This window comes from Natrix helvetica (genome assembly GCF_964273705.1).
Source record: "Natrix helvetica genome assembly, chromosome: 1".
Taxonomy (NCBI): domain Eukaryota; kingdom Metazoa; phylum Chordata; class Lepidosauria; order Squamata; family Natricidae; genus Natrix; species Natrix helvetica.
In genome coordinates, this window is record NC_138548.1 from 200712866 (window position 1) to 200735468 (window position 22603).

Below are 22603 nucleotides of genomic sequence, written 5' to 3' on the forward strand. Positions count from 1 at the left end.
CAACAGCATTGATTGGTAGTTGTTTTCTGAATCTAATTCAAAATATTCACTGAGGTGCAGTTAATTTTTTAGGAATGAGGCCCAAGTTACTTGCAGTTCCCAATGCACTGTTGGGTCCTCACGGAACGCTTCTGCAGTTTCTGCTACCAGCTACATCTAACAATCACAGTAATATTTGCATTTTCTGGGTGTGACCATTATTGTGGAATAAACAATCTTTGGGAGGAAAACATCGTGTGCAAGAGACCTCAGATAGGGTTACTTATTGTGAGAAGAGGAACAACACAAGAAAGATTGCGATCCTTTTTATCGATCCTCTTGCACTTTTACTTTTGAGTTCAGTAACCATGCATGTATGTCTCATGTTTGCCGATACACCTTTCTATAAAACAAATATTACAATAAATAAATTCTACGAATGAAGACAGATCAACATGTACACGAGAATCTGGAGGCCCCTATCTACATTTGTGAATAAGTGAAAGGCTCTCTTGCAAAGGGAAGTCGATGAAAAAGCAAGTTAAGCAAGCTGTATTGGCCTCTAGGCATTCTGGCACTACATTTCCCATCATACATCGCGATGCGGCGCATGCGATGGTTTGCGATTATACTCCACCCCATTTCCTAACACGTGGGAAGCATCGAAATAAAGATCTTCCGGGGCAGAATGCTGCAGAGAATATTGGTGAGGGCAAATGAGTGTGTAGAAGGTTTTGCGGGAGCGGGTCGCAGTTGGCAATGACCTGGGGCTCTCGGATGGGGGATCGGAGTGGGAGATAAGCCACTTAAAAGATATTTGGTGCGAAATATTCCCCTCCTTAGACTTATTGAAGTATTCTGGGAAATAAGAAACGGCGTTAAATAATTATATATATAAATCTCACTCTCCCCAACAACTAGTTTCCAAGTATTACTGGTCAGATGTTTCTGAAAACCAGAAGCAGGATATGAAATGAATCTTTACCACTCCAACCCACCCCTGCCCCCGTAGTAAAATACACTGGATCGGTATAGTCCTATTCCAATTATGCTGATACATATTATAAAAACGGGTACATACTTTTTCCCTGTAGCTTTCTGTAGTTTTGTTTAATCTCTTTGAAGATACTCATCTAATGGTTCTTGCTTTTTGTGGCAGAATAGATAATATGGTGCAAGAAGGTATTTATTTTCTGTCTTGAAATTACACATCTTCAAGTATACAATGTGATTAGAGATTGATCATTATGCAGATAGATAACAATATTTCCTACTTAGACTACCTTTTCTCAACTGTCATTGTTCAGATGAGAATTATGGGAGTAATTTGATGTACTTCTGAATCATGTCAGATTATTTTTACAATATGTCTTTCTGATTTTATACACTGTCATCCTTTTCAAAAATACTTTTCTGCCCTTCTAGATAGTAGGCCAGAGTCATACTGATAGGTTAGAGTTACTTTGGTAAGTCAGGTGGCAAATCAATTGATTTAAAACAGCGCATTACGTTTTCTACGTAAAAACAATCCAGAGAACTATTTTTTTGCTTAGCTCTTTGGAGCCTTTTCACTCAGGCAAAGTATTTCGCTCCCCTTACTTTCAGGATGTGAATTTGTGTTTGTATATACCTGTAGATAGAGGGGGCAGGTGCTAAGTTTTTTGTTAACAACTTTTGAGAAAAGGACCCATCTAGGAATGAGAACCAGTCTGAGATAATAGATCAAAAATGGTAGACAAATGACAATGTATTTAACTACTCATTCTTCTTCCTAGCACCCGATACGGCTGGGATGCCACCGGTTCTCTTTGTCCCGGAAGCTCCATCAAACTCCCAGGAGTTACATTCCTCTCATCCCTATTGTAGTGGAACAGACGGTAAGTGGGTATCATTTTCTAAATATGATAAAGGAAGCAGGCAGGAAACTAGACCATTTTCTTTTGGTAGGTAACATTTAACTTCAGGCCCATGCTAAGTCATTGGGAAAAAGGGGAAGAGTTGAAGCATGGTGTGGACACATCAAGCAAAATTAATGGAGGACTCACTTGAAAATTTTTCAGAAAATTCATTATTGCAGATAGATCTGTCAATCGAATTCCTTTTATATTCCTTGATGAAATGTTCCTTACTGAGTGATGAGATAAATTATTGCCTATATATTTTGCCTTCTGTTGCCTTTCACAGTTATGAAAACAAGAGTCATGAATGAAACATCCAGTTACCAAGATGACAGAAAATGCACTAACTCTGCTTAAGAATCCTTGATAGTTCGAAAGCTCTGTTTTGATCATTTAACCTTTCAACTCCTTTATACCTAGCTCTATTGACAACTTTCAGGGCTGCTTAATTCTAATTCTATGTGAAGTATCTTACCTCAGTTAACCTGAGCAGTAAACAGTTTTATTTGAGGTAGTGTCAGAATCCTCTTGCAGAATATCAGAATTCTTCTCCATTCTTGTATTTGGAGTGTACTTGTTCTGACCTTTAGTCTGTTTCAGGGCCGTGGTGAGCGAGCTTATGACATCTACTCTCGCCTTCTGAGAGAGCGCATTGTCTGTGTGATGGGACCGGTAAGTGTATGAAATATTTCCACAGTAGGCAGTAAGACCAGACTGTCCAATATTTTGAGGAATTTGCTTATACTGAAGAATAGGTTTCTACTATTCATAAATGAAAAAAGTGTGGGTGATGCTTGCTGAATTCTGAGTACCAAGAAATCTTCCTTATACCAACAGACAACTCTTAGGTTATTCCATAACTAGCAAATCCAGACGAAATTATGCAGACTTAAACGTTTTGTATAAGCATATAGAATGCAGGATATGGAGTATTTTTAGCCACATTAACTTTTAAAGCTCTAAGTACATGCTTTCCTTAGATAATAGATTTCCAATTATTCACTTTCTAAAATGTTTCTTGAATTTTAAACAATGTTTGTCTTTGAAGGCCCAAATCTGGGCCACCATCTTGAAAACTTCTGTCTCTTTAGAGGGACTGATTTGGTGAGATTCCCTTTCTGGCTTTGGGCTGGCCACTTCAAAGAAAGCAAAAAACCTGGGAAATTGAATTTACTACTCATGCTATAATCCATTGCTTTGTGTGATCTCTAAACAGATTGATGATGGTATTGCAAGCTTGGTGATTGCACAACTGCTTTTCTTGCAGTCAGAAAGCAATAAGAAGCCCATTCATATGTACATAAATAGCCCAGGTGAGTGGTGTTCAAAATGAAAGTGCTACAGAGGAATGCATTCTCTCCTTGCTAGCAACTCCACCGTGTTAGTTGCTTTCTAACATAATGCCCTCCAGGTGTACTGACTTACAACTCTTGCTGTATCTCAACTACCACTGGTCATACTGGCTGGGATGTACTCCATTTGAAGATTGCCAAGTTGGGCAAGGCCACTTTAGTCAACACAGTTACAAATTTTAATTAACATTTTCCCAGTATGGCAGTGATCTCTGTGATGGAAACACAAAGAATTGTCATCTGTTTTAATTTCTATTTAATAAATGTGGCAAAAATTGTGAGTGCAACTCACTTAATGATCATCTTGCTTAATGAAGGAAGTTCCAGTCCCCGTTGTGGTTGTAAGTTGGGAACGTCCTATATTCTGCTTATAAGTTTTCTTAGCTATCTTCAAAAATGCTCAGGGTTTTTTTATTTTTGAAAATTTAGATTACTAAGACGGTTCTATCCTTATCTGAGAATCACTATAATGGAATAAACTTTGTTCTCTCTGTAGGTGGTGCAGTGACATCAGGATTAGCTATTTATGACACCATGCAGTACATCCTGAACCCTATTTGCACATGGTGTGTGGGACAGGCAGCCAGTATGGGCTCTCTGCTGCTGGCTGCAGGATCACCAGGCATGCGCCATTCTTTACCCAACTCCCGCATTATGATCCATCAGCCCTCAGGTGGGGCCCGGGTAAGTTTGGTCTTGCTGCTTCCAATTAGAGATGTCTGTATATCCCCACGTAGCCATTGTGATTATAACCTGCACTTTAGAAGAATAGAATAGAGCTGAAAGGGACCTTGGAGGTCTTCTAGTCCAGCCCCCTGCTCGAGCAGAGAACCTATACCATCTCAGACAAGTGACTGTCCAGTCTCTTCTTAAAAACCTCCAGTGATGGAGTACTGAGTTCTGAAGGCAAGCGTTCCATTGGTTAACTGTCCTCACTGTTAGGAAGTTTCTCCTTAATTCCAGGCTGCTTCTCTCTTTGATCAGTTTTCAACCATTGTTTCTTGTCCTGCCCTCTGGTACTTTGGAGAATAATTTGACCCTCTCTTCTTTGTGGCAGCCCCATAAACACTGAAATACTGCTATCATGTCACCCCTAATTCTTCTTTTCATTAGACTAGCCAGACCCAAAACCTGCAGCTGTTCTTCATATGGTTTAGTCTCCAGGCCTTTGATCATCTTAGTTGCTCTTCTCTGAACTTTTTTCCAGTCTCAACATCTTTTTTGTAATATGGTGACCAAAACTGGTTGCAGTATTACAGGTGTGGTCTTACTAGGGTTTTGTAAAGTGGCACTAATACTTCACGTGATCTTGATTCTATGCCTCTGTTTATACAACCCAGGATTGTATTAGCTTTTTTGGCTGCTGCTGCACATTGCAGGCTCATATTCAAATGATCATCCACTAGGACTCCAAGGTCCATCTTATAGCTACTGTTTTTGAGCCAAGTCTCGCCTAATCTGTACTTATATTTTGATCTTTCCTGCCTAAATGTAAAACTTTGCTTTTATTCACACTAAAATGCATTTTGTTGGATTGGGCTCATTGTTCAAGTTTTGTCAAGATCTTTTTGGATCCAGAGTTTGTCTTGTGGGATGTTGACTATTCCTGCCAGTTTAGTATCATCTCATGAAGTTAGAAATAGAGGTGGGCAGGTACATGAATGAGATCATATGCTCCCCTCATAGTCTTTAGTGATGCTTAAAATGTGTTAGCAGGCAGCCATGCATATTTTCTGTCTCCTTCCACTTACAGGGCCAAGCTACAGACATTGCCATCCAGGCTGAGGAAATCCTCAAACTGAAGAAACAGATCAATGTCATCTATGCCAAACACACCAAGCAGAACCTGGATGTGATTGGTAAGCACTTTCATTCCCCTGAACCAGCAGTCAACACTGCAAGAAGGGGTGGGGAAGAGCCAGACCTATGTCTTAGTTAGGAGCAGTTGCAAGTAGCTAAGTATAGGAAGGCCAACTTCCTGCCTAGACTGTTTCCCACTTTTAAAAGTCAACGTTTTCAGATTGCAGTGTGATAAGACAGAAGCTCTTGATTACATCACTTTCCATCTGTCTTTTGCTTGGCACCTAGATGAATTTCATGGTTTGGGAGAGATGCCTTTTCTGCAACTAACAAAGTTCTTCTTTTCCCTTCTTTCCTCTCAGAAATCCTCTCTCTCTACAGCTGCCCTAGTTTATGTACTTGAAGTCTTGCATGGGAGTAAACATATATAGGCGCATTAGTAAATGTATTTGTGAGTTAATGATTATCTGTATTTAACCAAGATCATGTTAAAATGTGTTACCTTTACAGAGGCTGCAATGGAGAGAGATCGTTACATGAGCCCTGTGGAAGCCCAAGAATTTGGCATCTTAGACAAGGTGCTTGTCCATCCTCCACACGATGGTGAAGATGAACCGGAGCTGGTACAGAAAGAGACGCCACCTGTACCTACTGTTTCTCCTTCCTCGGCTAAGCCCTGAGGGATCTGTTGCCTTGTTTAGATGCGTTGTGGCATCATGGATTATAACAGTGAAGTGGAAATGGGGCTGGTGGATCAAACGTAGCTACAATTGCCAGGGAATGTCTATCTGATTAGCTCTTCTCTTGAGGGATGCTCCAAAGAAGCCACTTGGCAATGTTTGTAAAAGCCAGTCTCTTGACCTTTTCACTCTGGGATCCAGTTGTTATCCCATCTGTGTTTTCTTTCCTAATTCATGGTATTCTCTAAACAGATTTAAATTAAACCTTGACTTTTATGGTGTGGATATTCTTTATTTTTATTCCTAAAAGGGTTCTGCAGTATGTAAAAGCCTATCCTGAGGATTTCCCCCCATTTCTGGATGTGTTGAGTATAACCAGTTTAAAAATACAACTTGTAGACAAAAACTATTCAGGTCATAACGTTGCAAAAAAGACCAGTTTGTACACATAATGTCCATAGCAGGTATTTTTCCCCATCACATTAATTACCTTCATCGATTGTTCTCTACCTAATTGGGCAGGTACCCTTTCTTGATCTGGAATAGGTCCTCAGTGGTTGTCCAAACTTCATTCCTACCAAATTCCTGTTCCGGTTGCAGTTATCTACTTTACTATAGGAAAACTGTTATCTACTTTACAATCCTCTTATCACAGGCCTCATGTAAAATAGGTATATTATCCTATAACTGCAAGTAAGGCTTTTGTGAAGCAGTGTGTGTTTGCAGAGATTCTTGCGACTTATATAAGAATGCGGGGAGTCATGTAGGTGCTCACAGGAAAAGTGAAAATAAAATACAAAGGAAAGTGAATACAAAGAACCAGGATTGTTAGTTACTTCTTTATTCCCATGGCATCAACCACAAGTATGCCATTCCCTTGGCATACTTGTCATTCCTGAGTGATCACTGAAAAATAGTTCTATTTATTTGCGCTTGCAACGTTGCATGGTCATATAGCACATACTGTAAGAGTAAGCAGTTGCTCCTCCTAAGCTGTTATGAAAGGAAATCATTTAGTTGGAAATGATAAAAGTAAGTTGGGTAATCAACTACTAGAACCCTAACTTTGGGTTACACATATAGAGTCTTTATTCAGCACTAAGCCACTAGGTAAATAGTTTGGTTTCTGGTTGATATATTGTAGAAACTCAACTACGGTAGTTATTTCTATCAGTTGGCTATGATTAAGACTTGTGGACTTCAACTCCCAGAATTCCCCAGCCAGCCATGCTGGCTGGGGAATTCTGGGAGTTGAAGTCCACAAGTCTTAAAGTTCCCAAGTTTGGACACCCCTGCCCTACTTGGTCTCTTCTCTGGAGGGTTGTCTAAGGGAAGTTTAAAGCTTTTCCAATCTTGGGCTCATGAATGTTCTTGGAACATGCCCAATGTTTTTAGTCCATTGATACCAAGTAGTTTCGAAAAGCTGGATCTCAACAATTCATACTGCAAATTGGGAAGTTTTAAGTTCTCATTTTATGGATTTTAGTATCTCAGGTTTATTTATATCCCACCTTTATTATTTAGAGAGAACGACTGTCCCAAAGTCACCCAGCTGGCTTTCATGCCTAAGGCAGGACTAGAACTCGCAGTCGCTTTGTTTCCAACTGGGTTGCCTTAACCACTATGCTATCTCATCTTTCATTTAGAAGATCAAGACACTCAACACAACATTTCCTCTTTATTTATCCCTACAACAACCCAGTGAGATAAATATTGAGCTCATCCTGAGAACCTGGGCCTTCCTAGTCTTATCCCCTGCATGTTCTGCTTTCTGCTTACAACCACAATTGGCTTACAACCACAATTGAGCCTAATATTTTTGTTGCTAAGTGAAACATTTGTTAAGCTAATTTTGCTTCATTTTATGACCGTATTAAAGTAGAATAAAATATGGATTAAAATATAAGAATGAAGACGTGGCATAAAAGGGACAGTTAGAAGCTTGCTTAAAGGGACAGGGAAATGTCATCAGCCTTCAACCACAACATGTTCCAGCAAATGTCCCTATGTCAAAAGTCCAAAACCACAAGGTTCAATTAAAGTTCGTTAATGGGACATAGCCCATACCTGTAACAAAAGGAGAAGTAAGACCCCCATCTCCTTATAAGGCTTTTTCCTCAAGGTAACCAATAAGAAATGAGTTAAGTATTTCCGTGTTACACTGTCTTTGTGAATGTATAAGAATGCGTGCATCAATAATGCACTGGCTACCTGTGGTTTTTCGGGTGCGTTTCAAGGTGTTGATTACCATCTTTAAAGCGCTCCATGGCACAGGACCTAGTTACCTGTGGGATCGTATCCTACCCCATACATCCCTGCGACCAATTCGCTCTCACAGGGAGGGACTTCTCCGGGTGCCGTCCACCAAGCAATGCCAGCGGGCGGCGCCCAGGAGTAGGGCCTTCTCTGTGATGGGCCCAACCCTCTGGAATGACCTCCCCCCCCCCAATATTAGAACCACCACTGATCTCCGCTCCTTCCGCAAGAAACTCAAGACCCACCTGTTCCAATTAGCTGGCCTGGCCCATTTATAGTCCTATTCTTTAATCCTCCTGGCAGTTATTTTAATTTGGGGGTAGATTTTGGGGTAGATTTTAATGTTGTTTCTAATTTTATCATTACTGTACAGTTTGTATATCGCCTCCTCTATGTATATGTATGTATATTGTGTTTTAACTCTGACTGTACACCGCCCCGAGTCCCTTCGGGGAGAGGGAGCGGTTTATAAATCTAAATAAAGTAAAGTAAAGTAAATAATAAAGATTGTTCAGAATTTGCAACGTTAGCCATGGGCTAACATTTCTGAACCTGGCTGCCAAATAAACTTTTCCTGTATCCTGAGAAGTCTAATGCCTGTCATTTTCTGCAACAATTCGTTCCACAGTTGCTAAGGGAATCACTGTTAAATTAGTAACCTGGTTGTTAAGTGAATCTGGCTTCTCCATTGATTTGCTTGTAAGAAGGTCACAAAAGGTAAACACATGACCCCAGGGCTCAGGCACTGCAACCTTCATAAATATGAAGTCAGTTGCCAAGCGTCTGAATTTTGATCACATGACTATGGGGAGACTGCAACTGTTGTAAGTGTGAAAAATGACCAAAGGTCACTTTATTTCAGTGTCATTGTAATTGAATGGCATTAAATGAACTGTTAAAAGTCAAGGACTGTCTGTAATTGTTTTTCAGTACTTTACGACCTTTATTTCTGCCAAGTGGCTTATTCTTTCGCTGTTAAAAGATAAAGACGTTCTTTAAAATAAATGGCATTTCGTCGTTTAAAATTATGTCCATGTATTTTCACGGTTTATTTAAGTCAAATCACAGATATCTGGCAAATCGATGTTGTGGAACTACACGTCCTAGCATGCCTTCAAAGCAGAATACCTCCGGAATCCGGATTTTATCCAATTGCGAAAGTCCCCTGCCGATGGCGGGGACTTTAAAAAAGGCGTTCGAAGGGAATTCAATTACCAGAGTTGGCGAGTCTCGGCTTGGGGACGGCGCGGTGGGCTTTTTCACCAACCGGCATTGGGGGACACTCTAAAGAGTTACATTGGGCTAAATTATCACTTCGCCGTTTAAATCGGCGAAATTATACTGATAATTTCTATAGTCATTTCTACGGATTTATTGTTTTAATTATAGTTTTCTTTGGACGATTTATAAACACTAGGCTGTTTGGAGAACTAGGTTTATGAGGTTTTTGTTGTATTTATGTGTGGTGTGTGTGTAAGAGAGAGATGTTTTTGTTGTATTTATGTGTGGTGTGTGTGTAAGAGAGAGATGTTTTTGTTGTATTTATGTGTGGTGTGTATGTAAGAGAGAAAGGTTTTTGTTGTATTTATGTGTGGTGTGTGTGTAAGAGAGAGGTTTTTGTTGTATTTATGTGTGGTGTGTGTGAGAGAGAGAGAGTGAAGGGAGGAGGAGAGGAGTGAAGATTGTTTTAACTCATTGAATGATTGTGACTACTAAAATATAGCTAGCTTGTTACAGTTGTGGTAAACCCAGTCAATTGTGTTTTTATAAACTATGGTTAAAATTGGTTTAATATCATGTCAACAACTTAAGGTTCAGTGTGGATGATATATAAAAAGTGAATGGTTTCTCCCTCAAATTTTGACCTGGATGTTTTCTAGTTAAGCCTTTTCATGCACAGATCAGAAGAAATACCAAAAGAGAGAAAGAAAAATACAAGTTTCAAAAACTCATCATATTTGGATCCTTTAATATTTGTTTCCCCAAATTAATAAAATTGTTGGAAAAGATGGCAGTCATGTTTCCATCTGATGCAGAGAGAATGATCAGATAAGGACTCTTGAGGAAGATTTGGATATAAGCCCTTTCCTAATTTGCTCATATATTTGCTTTGTAAAATTTTAAGAGTTGAGATGTAAATAATTAAATAACATCAACATATAGTTTGATCAATATGCAGGCTGCCATATAGCAGTGTACTATACCTTCAAAGGAGACATTCACTAAATACAGTAATGTAAACCATATAAGCTATAAACATAACCGATATGCTTGCTATGACATACCTGTTCAGTAAAGATGAGTCTCCTTTGACTGTAATCTGGATTATTGCATAAACTTTGGTGCTATTATTTAATGTGCTTACAGCCCAACTTCTAAAGAAATTTAACACAAATAAATAAACAGTAAACAGTACTTATTTAAGGCACTAAGCCTTCTTGTTTGGAGTTACCAGTCATCTTGTATCTTCTTGCAGACTAAAGTCAAGTCCTCTTGGAGGGTGACTTCATGTCTGGGAACTTCATGAATATTCCATAGCGGGTTTTTTTTTTTTTTAAAGCAACATTAGGAAGTAATTCACCATTTTACCCATAGGGTATTTTTTGGCTTCGGAGCCCTGGAATTTCTTGTGGTCTCCCAATCAGTTTCTCACGCAACTTAACCTTATTCAACCTTTCAGTATCAGCCAAGGCCAGGTGTGGGAGTATGCACCGGCTTCCATTTGTCACTATCATTGTTTAATTATGGGCCAGCATGTCAAAGGTTCTGATTATGGCAGAGTAAAATGGAACAATGCAATGAGACCCAGTAAAGCCACACACCAGCAATTTAGTATTAATTACAAAAATAGGATATATTCAAGTTGCTATGGTGTTGAAGAGGTTTGATAATTGATTGTTTGCTGATCTAAGCATGCTGCGAAGGAATGCATAATATCTTGTTTTTTTTTAAGGTGTCTGAATGAATGCTAAGGAGAAAATGGAACCTTTAAGCATCCCAGCCACACCGAGAGCAGAGTTGTTAGCAGGTAACTGTCTAATCCTAATTGGAAAGATATTTTAGGAGCAAATATTTGTTAATGTTTAGTTCTCTATCAATGTTTGCCTGACATTGACCAATGTTTGGTCAATTTCATTTCACCTTTCCTTTGGGAAGTCAAGAGCTATGTATGCTGACTGCTCTGTTCTTAGAATAATGCGATTATTTGTAGTATGCTGAACTTCCACAGGGGTAGTCCTATTAATCTGTTGTTGCAGAAATATGTACACAAGTTTCACACCTAATATAATCATTCCATTCATGGGCGTTTGACTGAGTACAGTATGTTATTAAAACCAGCCGTTGAGGTTAGTAAGCAATGGTTTAGATGAGCATGTTGTATGAACCCAAATATATTTTGGTTTATTTGATAAGTCAAGGCTGAATGCGATGTATGAATCCAGTTGTTAAACACCCCAAACACAAACCTTGTAAGACTCATTGCCTGAATGGAGGTTTGAGTTGGTCTATAATCCTTGTCTGACATCTCCTACTACAGCATTGGCTCTTGTGCTTGTTGCTTTATGGCTACCAATTCTTCCTCCTTCTCTGACAAGAAAAAGGAGTGTCACTGAAGTGTCTATATTATTAGACCATAATTGGGAAGTAAGTCAAGTCTGATTACTGGAAAGCTTGGGGTTACGGTTTGCAGAATGCAGTTGTTCATTCCACATTCCCTTGATTTGCACTCAGCACTTGATTAATTTCATAGATACATCTATATAATTTTCCTAACATCAATACAGAAGTGATTTGTTGTTACCTTTTTATAGGATATTTTTCAACTGCCCATCTTAATTTTTTAGCTACTATAAGTTTTTTAATGGACTCCCATCCAACAGCTAATTAAATGCCTAGAGTTTTTGGATGGGGAATCCCTAACATTTGATAGTGCTGCCATCTGCTGTGCTGTAAGCATGAGTGGATGGCTTGCATTCAGACCTGCCCTTGGTTGTGTATTAGCGGTGGAACACAAATGTGTGGAACAAAATTAGAGATTCTTGGTATGAGCAAGGTGCCTGGACAATGCTGTTCCCTACGTTGAGTGATTAGAAAATATTTCCTTTCTTTGGACTAACGAAGTTTTATTATTGGTACCCAACTATGATAACTGGCTTTCAATATCCTTGGGCTCCTCTTTCTTCTTAATGGTCATAACCCCATTCAATTCTTTTGTATTTTATTTGTCCTTTTCCTTGTAGATGAACAGTGCTTCATAAGCAAGTATATATCCGAGCTGGGTTTTTCAACAGCTGAGTCTGCATTCAGTCCAGTCCACTTCACTGACTCTTTGGAACTACAGGGAAGCTTTCATGAGTTAGATAATTTTGTCTGCTGGAGTGATAATGTGGATCACTGTATTACCTACCTCAGTAAGGTAGGCATCTTGTGGCCAAAGAAGAGTATGTATGAAAAGGCATCAAGTCTTCTGAATGTTGATGTGTCCTTCCACTGCCTTTTCTGCTGTTCATTTGATTATGTCAAGTTCCCCAAATAGCAACAGACGAAGCTCATCTGTTCATCTGTTATATGTGTTCAGAGAATTTTTAGATACTTCCAACCTTTTGCTAGTTACTATTTTCGTTGGGGACAAATTTGAATAACAACAGTAAAAATTAATACAAACTTGAAAAAACTGAAAGAATTATAAAGAAAAGGTAAAAGGTACAGAAAAGATAAAAGAGGTTTAAAAAAATCAAAGCAAAAGCATTTTCCTATGGGGAGGATTCTTTATCATTTAAAATGTTATTTCAAATTTATCTGGACCCTTAGTCTGTAGCTTTCCAACATCAGAATTTCAATCACCCTTTTACTGTTTATTTTTTTAAAAATGTTAAACTTGTAGTTAAAACTTCTTCCTCAAAAGATTGAAAGAAACTGACCTGGTACTGTAAAACCTGTCAGTCCAAAGGTTCGCAATAGCTGAAAAGCAATTAACAAAGAATTTCTTTTTTTTTTTGGATATTTTTTTATTTTTTATTTTCAAAACAAACACAACACAAAGAATCCTCCTTTTTACATACTGTAGAAAGTGTATCAGTTGGTTACAAAAGGCTTTCATGCATCTCTTCCACAGTCATCAATCATAATTCATATTAACTCAAGTATTTTAACTCAGATATTTATACATATTACCATCATCATACCTCCATTTTCATTTGATTACAATTGTTTAAATGTCCATCATAAAATATATCAAGATTTAAAACATAACCACATACTGGCATTTCATTTGCTATTTTTAAAATCCTCCAATAACACTGACTCCTTATGGCCTATTCTAGCCAAACATCCATAATATCTAGTAACAAAAATTTCTAATCCTCCTTACCAAATTAATGTTTACAATTTACACCCAGTTTCCTTATGTTGTACCCATACACATATATTTTCCTTTGTATCATTATCCCTCCTTTATTTAACGGTATCCTGTATCATAACATTTTCCCCCTAATAATCAAATTTTAACTAAATTTCACTTAGTTCTTTTTTATTAGCCTTTATATATAACCAAAAACATTTCTAATCTTCCCTTCATGGGTACCATTCAAATATTCATATCCAATTATTACTTATCATAATACATATGTATAATTATCATTATCAAATATTTATTTGATTATATCTATTGTCACTTAATTTCACTAAGTTCAACTGGTTTTAAATTATGCACTTCCATCTATCAACCTGTATCTTTCCAGTAGCAAAACAGTCTCATGTCTTCTGCCATTTGTGGTATCAGTCCTCTAATCAGCTCCTTAATCAAGTTTGTATGGACTCCTCTTAGCAACTCATTGCTTATTAAGTCTCTCATGTAATTTCAATGCCCTTCTTCTGTTTCCTTAATCAGCTTATCTTTAATTATCAGTGGTGTTATCAATGATGTTGCTAATAAAATTTCTTTAAATCCATAAATTATTTTGTTTTTTCTTCTTCTATATCTTGCCATCTGGGATAGAGTTCCCCTCCATTTAATTCCTCTTTCAGTATTCCACTCTTTCCATTTCCAGACACAAACCAATCACCATAGATATCAGCAGTTTTAATTTCTTTATGGTCATTTTCCTCTTAGGTTTTTAGGACTCTAACCTCCACTTTTTCCACTTGATAAACATCTCCAACTTCTTCATCATATTTTACTGTTAGATGCTCTAGGTTTGCCAACTTCTTCTCCATTCTCTCAAATGTATTTCATAATTTCTGAATTTCTAACAATATCTTTTGTAGGCTTAAAATTTCTTTCTGCTGCTGAAGTTGTGCCATTATCTCCAGCTGACAAACACTACTGCTCTGGCTTAGAAGGTTTTTACAAGATTAAGCATAAATTCATAATAAGGTCTTATTTTCACTTTTCTCTGGTTAAAGATATACTTCAAAAGAACATCTGTATGCTTTTCTTCTTATCACTCTCTATAAACAAATAGTGAGACCTTGAAGTGCCAAGTCAGAATAATCAGTGAGGAAAGTAAGAGTGTTTTGTTTCCAATGCACAAACCTCCAGCCTCTGAGCAGCAGCGTTTTTCTTTCCCTCTGTTGTAACAATTTTCTTTGTTTCCTTTTGTATCTTTGTTATATTCCAAGTTAAACAAAAATCAAATTCTTAAATGAGTTAGAGAAGAAAAGGGGGAAAACACCCACAGTAGTGAAGAAGTAGAATTTTAGTCCATAGGTTACAAAGAATAATAATAAAAGAAAAAAAATAGAAGAAGAAAACTTAATTTTAAAAGGCTTGCATAAATTCCATCCATGAACATAGCATTTAAAAAGTAAGATAATCCATTGTCCAAAACCATTCAAAGCTTAATTCCGCCGCTTATTTCTTCTGTTCTCAAATTTAAATTAACTTTAAGTTTTTTATAGGCAGTCTCTTTTAAAATGGCAAAAATTCCTCATCAACTGGAAACACTTTCTCTTTCCGTATCCTTCCGTTTTGGAACCGCTCCGACTTCATTAGCCTAATGGCTGGATTTTTTTGTCGCCGGCTTGAAGAACTTCTCTTGGATTCATCAGGGACTTTGTCCCTGAGATCAGCAAGACATATTCTTCCTGTTCACCGTCTCTGCGGGATGGTTTAGGTCCGATTGGACCACCCAGCAGCAAAAATATCGGCTGAGGTTTCGGAGCATCGAGATTGCACGTCCGTATCGTCACGACGTTGGTATGCAAGCTTAGTGTCCTTTCAAAGACACTAACCATAGTTGAACAAGATGTCTATTTCCCCATCTCCCAGAGTGCTAAAGCAACCAAACTACTATTTTGTGGTCTCCTTGCAAGCACTTACAGACTCTCGTTGTCTGGAGTGGAATTAATTATCAAAGACCCAGTCCAGTCACCAGCTCTTCATTGCCCCATAAATCATCACTCTCTTTTTCGCAGAGCTGTCTTCAGTCTACTATTTCTTCCCCCAAAGTTTTCCTTCCCCTATCAAAAAAAGCTACACATTTTCCATGAAGGTGAGCTGCTATGAAGTATCATTAAAGCCATATGTTAGTTTAGCATGAGCCTCTTGATCTCTGTTGTATAGCCTTACCAGAGAGAAAGGCCTTTTTTTGGCAGTTGCTGCCTCATTCTGGGGGGAAATGCATTAATGTTTTGGAATTGTAAACAGCTGCTATGAAGTGTCATTAAAACCATATGTTAGTCTAGCATTAGCCTCTTGATCTCTGTTGTATAACCTCATTCTGGGGAAAATGCATTTATGTTTTGGAATTGTAGACAGGTTCTAAATTTGTATCTCCAGGAACTCCAGAGTATCTGAATTGAAAGTGCTACTAGCCCTAATAATTTAAAGTGTGCAACTGCCATGTGCCTTCTAATCATTTGCTGACATATTTTAAAATATTAAAGAGTCTTTTGAATGTAACTTTTGGCAGAAAATTAATTTCTAAGTGATTGTATCAGCTTGCTAACAGAAAAGCTACACTAAATCATCTACCTGTAAACAGATCTATGGGTGAGTAATTTCACTCAATTACACCCTTTAAGTATTTGTAATTTTGGTATTTTGATAATGCTGAGAAGAAATCCAGATCTGGTCAATGTTTTAAAGCCTCATAGTAAGCTGATCTTTTAGAATTGTACTGGTGCTTGGAAAAGGATTGCTTAAAAACAATTAGTAACTTGATCAAGGAGCAGCTACAAAAACTGAGCAGCCTAGCTGAAAAATAATGAGAAGAAAATGAATGCAGCTGAGTGAGCCTTTTGTGCCTTTATTAACACTTTAGGAGCTCTGAGATTCTGTGGGCTGAATTGGGCATTTTTATGATGTGAGAAAAACAAATGTAATTGGTGGACTTGGCCTGGGTGGTCTCATACATTCTAGTTCATGAACTTGGAAGCAGAAAGCGGTGGTGCTTGACCTAAAAAAAAAGTGGTTTGCAGTTTCCTTGTGCTTGGACATGAACATATCCTGGGTGAGTGGGGTCTCCTGCAATTGTAATTTATAAGGAGAAGAAAATCAATTTCTAGTAAGACCTTAAAAGTGACATTTTTACATGTTAAATACAAACTACCACACTTCTTTCTCTCTTTCTCTGTCTCTGTCTCTCTTCTCTCTCTATATCTCTTGTTTGGCCTATATATTGAGGCCTTAAAACCTTGAGGTTGCTGTGCCTAATGAAATTCTTATAACACACTTGTGTATCATATAAAGTAACGTTCTCAAGCTCACATCGTCACGGCAACGTCACATGACATATCGGGACTTCCCCCCCACCTTCACTAAACTGGGCGTGGGCATGGCCAGTGTGTGACGCATCCAGGCCCCGGGCTGGGAGTTTGACAGCCCTGAGATAAAGATACCATCCTGCTTCGCCTGTGTATTCTTATGCTTGTTTATTAAGAATGACAAGCATGCCTTGAAATTTTTTAGGAGTCCTGGTGGCGCAGTGGTTAGAAGTTTCGGAGGCTGACTCTGCCCACAGCCTGGAGTTCGATTCTCACTGGCTCAAGGTTGATTCAGCCTTCTATCCTTCCAGGGTCGGTAAAATGAGGACCCAGATTGTTGGCGCCAATATGCTGACTCTGTAAACCGCTTAGAGAAGGCTGGAAAGCAGTATGAGGCAATATATAAGTCTAAGTGCTATTGCTATTGCTGTTACCGCTTCTATGTTTCAACTGTACATTTGCCTAGGAATTGGTAGCACTGGGGTTCCCTGCCCTTTATAAGGATGATGGTTCAGGAGACGGTATTGAGCACGGCTTTGACCTCCTGGAATTGGTTAATGGGGCTTGCAGACTGCTGAATCTGTACCAAAGTGCATCAACCAAGCTGGGTGACCTGGAGGCGGAGAAGATGCGGCGGGATGAAGAGCTGGATTCTCTGAGGGAACAGCAGAGTAAACTCAAGGTCAGAACTTCTAGATTCGGTAATGTGTGTGGCCTGTGTATTAGCTAATATCAGTGAGCAACAGAAGATGCTTTGGAATTCAAACATTTTTTTTAAAGAAACAACAACCCAAACCAATGGCGATGAAGCAAAATTTGTCAAGAAAATTTATGTACACTTATTTTGGAATTTGGGAATTCATGCTGCAGAGTTCATCCTTTCAGATGGTCTGCTAACAGGGACAATCATGGAGCATTCCCCAATTTCTTGCCTGCCTGCCTGCCCAACAGCTCCACCAGGGTACATTTCAATTTACAATGTTTTAATAATTACCAAAAATATGCAATATAAATGTGGATTGCTCAGATGTCCTTTTCATCATAAACTAGATCTATAAATAGAAGTAGTATGTATGTTTTTTCTGAAACTGTCCATTGCCAATACATAGTGATTGTTGTGTAATATCTTTCCTGATGAATATTCACTTTATGTGAATGTTTAATATTTCTTAAAAGGCTTCAATCTTATCGCAGTCTATTGGATTCTTTTGTCTGGGCACAGGGGCAGTGGAGGCTTTGAATATTGCTATGATGATCCTGCCTACAGCCCCAACCCATGTAATTTTCTAAGCATGCTGGGTAAAACTATGGATTTACTTGTGACCACAGGACAGGTGAAGAGATAGGTATGCTGTAATCCTGAATAATTAAGGAGATGGACAGTTGCACAAATTCAATTTAAGCCCAGTTTGCTGAAAAGCTCCTTCACTTGCTTGATTATAAATGGTAGATATTTTGGCACCATCTTCCTACCCAGAAAACTTTGTCAAATGCAAAAGTTTTAAAAATTTAGTGTTCCCTGTTTACACTAGTAAAGATATGGTATATGCATAGGAGTCACAACAAGAATGCAATTGCCTCCCCCCCCCCTCCAATTTCATTTTACTCATTGCTCTAAAATATTATAATTTCTTGGGAATACTTCAGAAAAGTGAATATTCATGGTACGTTTGAATTAATTATCAAAGTAGTAGCAGCAGTGAATTGTCACTATATTTGGCAATCATTGATATAAAGCAGCTGCAAGTTTTGATACACTATTTCCTTGACTGTTTATATACTGTAAATAAATTTATTTTTCATTCAATGATTAAAGTGGCCAGATTTCCATTTTAAAACACACATTATTTTTTGGCAACTATTTGAATTTTGGCAAGGATAAGTTATTAAAATCTTTCAGTATTTCATTACATTAATAACCAGCCATATCACTAGCCCTTTCCTTTCTGTTCCTGCAATGCATCACTACAAAAAAATGAATATCAGTTTATTGTTGTCCTGTATGGGGATAGTGGTCATGATGGCGCAGTGGTTAGAGTGCAGTACTGCAGGCTATTTCTGCTGATTGCTGACTGCCTGTAGTTCGGCAATTCGAATCTCACCGGCTCAAGGTTGACGCAGTCTTCTATCCTTCTGAGGTTGGTAAAATGAGGACCCAGATTGTTGGGGGCAATATGCTGACTCTGTAAACCGCTTAGAGAGGGCTGTAAAGCACTGTAAAGTGGTATATAAGTGCTATTGTTATATATATAGCAGTATTGATATATGCATTTGTTTCTTTTATACAGAGTAGGTACAGTAGATATAGGAAGTTTACATATCCCTGTTAGAATGCCAGGTTTTTTAGATGTAAAAAAAAATCAGATGAAAAGAAAAATCACTTCAGATATTTTCCACCTTTAACATAACATATTGTACAATTCAATTGAAAAACAAACTGAAATCTTGCAGAAGAAAAAAAATAACAATGAAAAACTAGAATAACAGAGTTGGAAGGACCTTGGAGGACCTCTAGTTCAACCTCATGCACAAGCAGGAGACCCTATTCAATTCTGGACAAACAACTCTCCAATCTCTTCCTAAAAATTTCCAGTGATGGAGCATCCACAATTTCTGAATACAAGCCATTCCATTTGTTAATCGTTCTCACTGTCAAGGAATTTCTCCTTAGTTCTAATTGGTTCTCTCCTTGATTAGTTTCCATCCATTGCTTTTTGCCCTGCCTTCTGGTTTTTTGAAGAACAGGTTGGCCCCCTCCTTTTTGTGGCAGCCCCTCAAATACTGGAATGCTGCTATCATGTCACTCCTAGTCCTTCTTTTCATTAGATTAGATTTACCTAATTCCTGCAACTATTCTTCATATGTTTTCGCCTCAAGCTCCCTAATCACCTTTGTTGCTCTTCTTTGCATTCTTTCTAGAATCTCAATATCTTTTTTATATTGTGGTGATCAAAACCCGATGCAGTATTCCAAATGTGGTCTTACCAAGGCATTATAAAGCAGTACCAACGCTTCATTCTATCCATCTGTTAATATGATTACATAAATGGGCACACCCTTAAATAAACACGGAGTTGAAATACTTTTTGATTTTATGACAGCATCCAGCCATTAGGGTAGGAGCCTATCAGCATGGCACATCTTTCCTTGTGCATCTTCGCCCTTCTTCCTTGTAAATGTGCTCCAAATCTGTCAGCTTGTGATGGCATCTTCTGTGCAAAGCCCTCTTCAGGTCACTCCATAGGTTTTCAATTGGATTCATGTCCCGGCTCTGGCAGGGCCATTCCAAAACTTTGATCTTCCAGTGAAACCATTCTTTTGTTGATTTGGAGGTATGCTTTGGATCATTGTTGTGTTGAAAGATGAAATTCTTCTTCATGATCAGCATTTTATGGTAGTAGAGCACTCATGGTTTTATGCCAAAACTGACTGATATTTGGAACTGTTCATAATTCCCTCTACCTTGACTAAAGACCCAAATTCCAGCTGAAGAAAAGCCACCCCAAAGCAGCCACTTACAATGCACACTTATGCCACCACATTATTGTACTTTTTTGTTGTTATTTTCTCCCCTAAAAGATTCCAGTTTGTGTTGCAATTGAATTGTACAAGTTCTATTAAAGGTGGAAAAAATTCTGAAGTGATCTATCCTGTGTGATTTTTTTTACATCTCTAAACCCAGCATTTTAATAGAGCTATATAGACATTTTATATCCATTGCATGTTCTGACTCCAGACTAGAGAAAAAGCATCCTTTCTCCAAGCCTGGAATTACTGCTGATAGTGTTCCTTTTCTCCAGTGATAATTTCATTCCTAGTAATAAGTATACTAATGTCTTAGTTCTGTAATACAATTAATGAAGTAATTTATAGTTGGGGTCAGGCAGGAGACTAATAATTGATTTAATTCTTTGCTATGATTCTTTTTCTTGTGTGTCCCCCCCCCCCCATCCTGCCCTCATAGGACCGTGTGGAAGTACTTGAAAGAGAAATTGCAATTGTGCAGAATAAGGAACAGCAGCTTCAAAACAAAAACAAACACTTGAATGATATGCTGAAAGAAGAGAAGGAGGAGGTGAGTGAAGCAAGAGAAGAATGATTGAATCAGCCCTTCTAATATTGAAGGTGATGAGTCTATTGAATGTCTTCTCTCTTGAGTTAACATGGATGCAACCTGCTGGGAACTGCTGGGCGCTTGGGTCACCCAAAAAAAATAGAAGCAACACAAAAGCATCTTTTTTTTTTTAAACAAAGTTTTATTGGTTTAAAAAAAAATAAAGAGGAAAGGGATGGTGGAATAAGTTACAAATTTTGGCAGTCACAATATGTAGGAGGTGTCCCCTCCCCCCGTGCTCATAATTTTTATTTATACATAGATTACTTTAATACTAAATAATAATATTTTGTCAGCATATAAACTTTTATCTTCAAATAATTTCAATCAATTTATATCAAGCAGATTTTCTTGCTCATTTTTGTGATCTGAGTTTTCTTGGTATTGTCCCTTCTCCCCCCGCCAGCAGAGCTCCGGCCCCTCCCATGTCCTGTGAGTCTGGTATAGGATCATCGGATTTATCTAGGAGTACTTTATTTTTTTCCATAAAGGCCTGAGCCTCTGTGGTTGTGTTGATTCTAACTCTTGTATCCTCCCAGAATATTAACATGCCTTCAGACATCAACCATCTGAACCACACCCCTTTCTGGTATAACTTCTTCGCTAGCTGCGAGTAGTTTTTTCTTTTCTCTCTCACTTTCTTAGGGATCTGTTTCAAGATGGCTATTTCTTTATCCTGATATTTTAAGGCTTGCTCCCTTTGCGCACTCAGAATCTCATCTCTTGTAGTCTTTCTGAGAAATTTAATATGTACCTCCCTTGGAACATTATGTGTTCTAGCATATGCTGAGTTTACTCTATAAACCAGGTCCAAGTCCCACCCCATCTGTTGTTTTTCTTTTTGGATATATTCAGCCAAAAGGTTTGTCATAATGTCCCTTAGATCTTCATCATCCGCCTCAACCACATTTTGAAACCTAAGGAAAAAGGACATTCTTTCAAATTCTACAAAAGCATCTTTGAGGGATATGCAGGTCAGCCTCCTACAGGTTGCTTATCACATCACGCTTGATCCATCTGGAGCTAAATTACATTTAGTCTTCGACTTACAATAATTCATTTAGTGACTGTTCAACGTTACAACGGCATTGAAAAAAGTGACCGATGACCATTTTTCACAGCTATGACCTTGGCAACATCGCCATGATTATGTGATCAGAATTCAGATGCTTGGCAACAGGTTCATATTTATGACCGTTGCTGTGCTCAAGATCATGTGATCACCTTTTGTGACTTTCTGACAAGCAAAGTCAATGGGGAAGCCAGATTCATTTAACAACCGTGTTATTAACTTATCAACTGCAGTGATTCACTTAACAATTGAGGCAAGAAAAGTCACAAAGTGGGGCAAAACTCACTTAACAAATGTCTCACTTAGCAAGAGAGATCTTGGACTCAATTGTGGTTGTAAGTCGAGGACTACCTGTATTGCAAATCCTTCATGTTGAGCCCTCGATACAATCCCATCTTCTAGTTTTTATTGAATAAATTTTATATTATTAATGATTACTATTGAACATTATAAGACAAACTTCCTGATCCTGATGATATGTGTAGAGCCTAGAAAAATGGGAATTTCTGAGACTTTTAGCCCAACATATCTGAAAAGCATAGGTTAAAGAAAATGAGTATAAGAAAACAGGCTAATGTTTGAAATACTTCAAATGCACTATAGCAAAAGAAGGTGTCATTAAATTGGGTTTGACTTGACCTGTACACTCACAGTCATAATTCAGACAAATATATACACTGTAAACACCCTTTTGGTCTCTCTCCATGAGTATAAATGTTGTCAAGATTTAGTAGCTAAGATTATAT

At 38.1% G+C, this 22603-nt stretch overlaps 2 protein-coding genes across 4 annotated transcripts in view; both read left to right on the plus strand.

Moving 5' to 3' along the window:
* Positions 1-592: 592 nt before the first annotated feature.
* On the plus strand, positions 593-5985 carry CLPP (caseinolytic mitochondrial matrix peptidase proteolytic subunit). The gene is made up of 7 exons (XM_081938475.1): positions 593-685; positions 1755-1856; positions 2478-2549; positions 3094-3190; positions 3726-3913; positions 4983-5088; positions 5540-5985. The coding sequence occupies exons 1-7, from the start codon at positions 668-670 to the stop codon at positions 5707-5709; spliced, it is 753 nt and encodes a 250-aa protein (XP_081794601.1). The 5' UTR covers positions 593-667; the 3' UTR covers positions 5710-5985.
* Positions 5986-9111: 3126 nt separating this feature from the next.
* The window catches only part of LOC309384694 (afadin- and alpha-actinin-binding protein A-like), a 33550-nt gene continuing 20058 nt past the window's right edge, over positions 9112-22603 (plus strand). For 2 of the 3 annotated variants that reach the window (XM_081938433.1, XM_081938435.1), the window contains exons 1-5: positions 9112-9214; positions 10919-10993; positions 12207-12382; positions 17138-17353; positions 20636-20746. In XM_081938433.1, coding sequence (XP_081794559.1) covers positions 10927-10993; positions 12207-12382; positions 17138-17353; positions 20636-20746 — 570 coding nt within the window. In that variant the 5' untranslated portion in view covers positions 9112-9214; positions 10919-10926. Of the gene's footprint in view, positions 9215-9249; positions 9400-10918; positions 10994-12206; positions 12383-17137; positions 17354-20635; positions 20747-22603 lie in introns of those variants that run through there. The other variant, XM_081938434.1, reaches the window with a different exon arrangement.